General features: G+C 29.9%; 1 protein-coding gene and 1 long non-coding RNA gene across 2 annotated transcripts in view; one reads left to right on the forward strand and one right to left on the reverse strand.

Annotated features, from left to right (window-relative positions):
• The window catches only part of LOC112211325 (uncharacterized), an 8969-nt gene extending 7041 nt beyond the window's left edge, over positions 1-1928 (forward strand). Inside the window, exon 2 of the long non-coding RNA XR_010844906.1 lies at positions 1576-1928. This is a non-coding gene — a long non-coding RNA (uncharacterized lncRNA). The remainder of the gene's footprint in view (positions 1-1575) is intronic.
• Positions 1929-2810: 882 nt separating this feature from the next.
• LOC106680700 (uncharacterized) overlaps positions 2811-5261 on the reverse strand; it is a 15041-nt gene continuing 12590 nt past the window's right edge. The window contains exon 3 of the mRNA XM_014420579.2: positions 2811-3593. Within this exon, the coding sequence (XP_014276065.1) occupies positions 3281-3593 (313 nt within the window). The 3' untranslated portion in view covers positions 2811-3280. The remainder of the gene's footprint in view (positions 3594-5261) is intronic.

Consider the following 5261-nt stretch of genomic DNA (forward strand, 5'->3'; position numbering starts at 1 on the left):
TTTGTTTGTATACTATTCCTTTTCAATTTTATGCTTCTCTAAATGTTGTTGTTATCTCTTTTGTTCTGTAGCCCTGATGAAGACCTGAAACTCAGGTCGAACGTCGGCATAAAATAAATAAATATGGTTTTGTTTATTTTGTTGTTCTTTGCTGACCGTACCCCCGACATACTTATCCAGTCATTAATCTACGGTCAACTATCTACACCTCATTATAATATTTGATAAGCAGCCAAGACTAAAATATTATTACGCATTATATTTTTTGAAATTTGGTAAGATTTATTTTTACAACATTAAAAATTATAAATTATTAAGTATCTGGTAAATTAACTGAATTATAACATATTATAGACTAGTAATTATGAAGGGAAGTGGGGTGGCTCAGTAAGTAAGGTACTCTGAACTCCGAGGCCCCTGGGTCGAAAATCACCATTTCTATTCAAAATCATGTGTTTCTATGGTAATTTACAAAACTAATATTCAATAAATTTAGTATCTATGTTTATGAGAATTCTTGTATATACGTTGTATATCCTTCTAAACTCTTCCGTTAATTCGTCCTTTATTAATGTAAATATTTTACCAAATACTTAATTTATGAAAAACTTAAGATCATTCCTTTGTGTAAGTGGCCACGCCTAGCATCCATAAAGAACAGTATGAAGGATAATAGGTTTGTAAATTCTTATGTTTAAGTTTTTTCATAGAAAGCAAACAAGCATTTCTAGCCTTCAACCTAGCTTTTGTTGCATCATCAACTTCGTTTTTTCTAATTAACGTAGAACCTAAATACTTGAACATATCTACCTGTTCAAACGTATTTCCTACAATATCAATATCACCGAAATTTTTCTCGTTTCTACTGCTAAAATTATTATTATAATTTGGACAAACTCCATTATTAGAGCTGTGAATTTGTTAGGAATTAAACATTAATATTTTAAAAATGGAAGGCTTTTTGTTATTAATATTTAAACAATTGTTACGCTTCGAAAAATATTATTGCCTTTTCGATTACTATAACTGAATGTAAATTTTTTTTTTTTTACTTTGATAGATTTATTTATTGATAGATATTACAATCTGCCACACAGTTGTGGGCAATAGGTAATATTGATGAATGATCTCATACATACCAAAATAAAATAAATAAGTAAAAAATAAAAAAAAATAAAATAATAATAAAAAAAAAAAACTATCTTAAAATATATACAAACAAAAGAATAGACAAGATGAACATTATCAGACTATCTGTATGAAAAATAAATAAATAAAATAACATAATGATAAAATAATATATACAATATTTACACAATCGACCAGAGGATAGTGTGAGGGGTAGAGCAGAGCTCAAAAGATCCCAGCGCATCCCTCTCGCCGCATCACTGGTAGTGAATCAGTGGAGGCTGAGCAAGTGCTCTAAAGCCGCAAACACTCAACTTTAGTGGAGAATCTGACCATTGTCAGAACTCCAAGTTTCTACTGCTAACCATATATATTTTTTTATCAATAAATGTAATTACCAATATAAAAAATCATATATTTATTTATCGAAAAACCTATATATTTCAGAAATACTTACTTTAAACTGAATGGGTGCTATGTGGCAATGATTATAAGTGAATTCGAGGCTGAAAACAAATTTAACGTGAGCATCTCTTCCTCAAACATTACAAACTGTGATAGCGCAGTTGAAGTCAAAGACGGCAAAGAAACACCAATCACAGTTCAACTGAAATATTTGACTAAGCTATTGACTGGAAAAGCCAAGCTATTCCATTTCCAGTACGACAAATACATCGATTCCTACCCGGTGCAGCCCATAAAGGACGAAACAATGCGACAGCTCTTCGGTTATGTCATGCACTCTGGATGGAATTAATATCTTATAATAAAAAATAAAATAAATTTTATCAAGCATTTTAGTCATGTTTTATTAATTAAAAAATAAAAATGTAAATATTTTAATAAGTGGAAAGTAATTCTTATAATCTTCCATAACACTACTCGCAATCATCATAGTGTCCAATTGGAGACTCGATGAAAAAGTTCAAGAGCTTTTATATACAAAATACAGTGTTGTATTTTGTTACAATTTATTTATTAAGTACATACAGTTTAAAAACAAAATCATATCCATTTTAGAGCGAGTAGATAATGGTGGCTAATAATGAAGTAGATAATGTCTAACTTAAAAAAAAATAAAAAAAGAACCAAAAACATTTTTGACTTCATGAATATATATAGTTTTAATATTTTCTATATTGTTTATTTGTAATAAATAAAATTAAACACGTAAATAAATGTGTTTAAATTTTAATTATTTGACTTTTTGAAAAAATAATTAATGTTAATATTTGTTAACTTTAATTGACATTGTAAATACTTTTAATGTAGAATTTAGTTTTTATTATAATTAACAGTATTATAATTATAATTTTTTTTAATACCTTTATTGAAATTTACAACTGTATATTATATAATACAATCAGTAAATTTGATCTTAGTTAAAATGAAGTGTTACAGGTGTGTTGAGCAACTGCCCATTAGTAGCACTCAAATGACATTTTGCATTAGCAGGTCTCGTGGCCATCTTCTTTTCAGGCGCCTCGGAGGAATGTCAAGAATGGAAGAGGGCGCAAGGTTAGAAACGAGGGGGTTTGAGTGGTTAGGGACTTTGTAATGGAAGGAGTGAAATCTGGTTCGGGCTAGATCGGTTACGTAGGGAACATGAAGGTCTTTATGTATGATTTTATTTGTAACAAAGTAAGAAGCATTGAGGATCTAATTATAAATAAATGCATTAATTCAAATAATAAACATCTATTTATTGTAAACAATTTTACAGAAATAAGGAATTTCTTAATATTCATTGCTATTAATAGAAATTAAAAATATGAAGCATATGATAGTTAGTGAAATTTATCTGATGCACACAGACAAATTTCACTAACTATCCTTTGTAAGTCCCTACGTTTTGTGTAAATTCATGGGTTCTTGTTAAAGTAATAGATATTTGTGAGGTTTCTGAAAAAAAAAAAAAAAATTAAAGACCAGGAAAGCAGTAAATTAAGTACAAATTTTTTTTTTCTGTTGCTTTAAAAATTCGTATTTTAGGGTTTCTCGAGATGAAAATAACGAATATATATTTTGTTCAATTTTTTAATGATATTTACAACTGTATGTAAATAAAAATAGAATTCAAAACATAAAAAGTGAAGGAAAATAGAAAATATCATTAATAAATGTTTTAATTTGAAATAAAATTGAAAGACTATTAGACTATTTGAGAGACATAAGACATGAGTAGCTGCTTGAACAGAGCTGCAGCGGCATTAGCGTCAACCAAGAACGCCTTTCTCCTCGACCCTGAGTAGCTGAGATGTTCCGAAGCCAAGGTGGTGAACCCTTTGATGAGGGTTATTCGGAGGAGCTCCATCACTTCCTTATCGTCCAAGGGGACTCCATCTCTAAAGACCGATCCTATGATCTGGACGTCGACCAGTTGGGGGTCGATAAAGAGGTGTTCCTCGTCCTTCTGGAGTCGGAGGTGGGCCTCCAGTTTGATCTTTGACATCTCCATCCTACTCCTGAAAATGAGCAAATCTTGGTAAATACCGGTTGCATTTTATTGTGTGAACCTTAAGATTCGGTTTCGATACGACCAAAAGCTGTTTTCAAACCTCTACCCAATGACGGCCGTCCAATTATAAATAAACAAGATAAGTTTTAACACTATCCTACGTTGTGTAAATTGCAAAATTACTTGTTGGTTCGTTTACTAAGCTCTACAACACTACATGCCCATCTGGCTCACTCTAATGGTATAACTTGAATTATTCTTACTTGAAATGAAAAAGTTATTTTATTCTCGAATGTCCAGTCCCCTAAGAATAATAACACTCTAAATTTGACTACCTGTACATTTATATAGCAAGGTAACATAAAACAATTAATAATCTGATATATAAAAAACATTTATAAATACCATAAAATATATATAAAACAAATATGTCTTGTTTTGTCACTACAGACGTGGGGTAAATTGAAAGTTGAGAAAGTGGCAAAATAACTGATGTCTAAATGAAATAATTGAAGAGGTTTCATACGGATTGGTGTAAGTAGATAATTCTATAAAGAGATAGAATGGATTATACAGGATTTTTTAATGAATCCGTTTTAAGAGAAGAACTTGTGTATTTTCTTTTTTCTTCGGTTGGGGTCTTGTATTTAAGGAGTAAACAGAAAAAATAATTTTTCCGAATGACCAATATTTTATGCAATGTATATATATATGACCGTAAAACTTAAATATAAGAAGATGGTCAGAGTTTTCGGCCAAAAAGGAACAAATAGATTATAACTGCCTAATGTCCGACGCTTTGCAGAGCTTTATCAGGGCTAAAAAGAAATTAAGAATATTACAAAAATAAGATATAATAAGGTAAATTATGGTAGGATAAATATTGTTTAAAAAATTAAGTGATAAGAAAAATAGAAGAAATAAAAGAAAAATTACTTCCTTAGTCTATAAAAACAGTATAAAACTTTGTAAATTCTAACTTTTAAGTTTATGGGCAGAAGGAGAAAGCTAAGGAATTTCAAAATTAAAAATAACAAGCACTTCCCGCCTTTATTTCCCTATCGATTTCGTCTTTTATCCTTTTTCTATTATTGCTAACAACTGGTTATTTTTTTTATATACAAAATTAAAGGTACATTCGACGAAGATATTTTGGCATTGATGCCATGTCAAACTATTTTAACGATATTGAGACTTATCTGGTATTAAAACCCACTTAATTGCTCATTGGGCCTTCATGTTTAATCAAAATCCTTAAAGCCCTTTTGGAGAAAATAAAAAAAAAAATGTGAAAAATTGAATGCAGTCGTATTAAATATGTAATTTTAGTTTAATTTTTGAGCTAGGCTGTTCAAATACACGTACACACCCAAACAGATACGAAAACCATTTCGGCTCACAATATTTTTCCTTACTATATATTTCATATATACGAAAGATAAAGTAAACATTGATGTGATTATGACTCTGCTAATTAAGTTTAAAGGGGAAGCAAAAATTGGTGTGTCTCAAAATTTTACAAAAATATAATTTTTTTTTTTTAATTATGAGAGATAGTTGACCGTGGATGATAAATGAGGAGAAGATGGTTGGGGATGCGGTCAATGAAACACAAATAAGTATGACTAACTTATTTTAATGTGCCGACGTTTCGGCTAGAGTTTCTAGCCTTCTT

Source organism: Halyomorpha halys, unplaced genomic scaffold (genome assembly GCF_000696795.3).
Source record: "Halyomorpha halys isolate HHAL.00 unplaced genomic scaffold, Hhal_1.1 Scaffold279.1, whole genome shotgun sequence".
Lineage (NCBI taxonomy): Eukaryota > Metazoa > Arthropoda > Insecta > Hemiptera > Pentatomidae > Halyomorpha > Halyomorpha halys.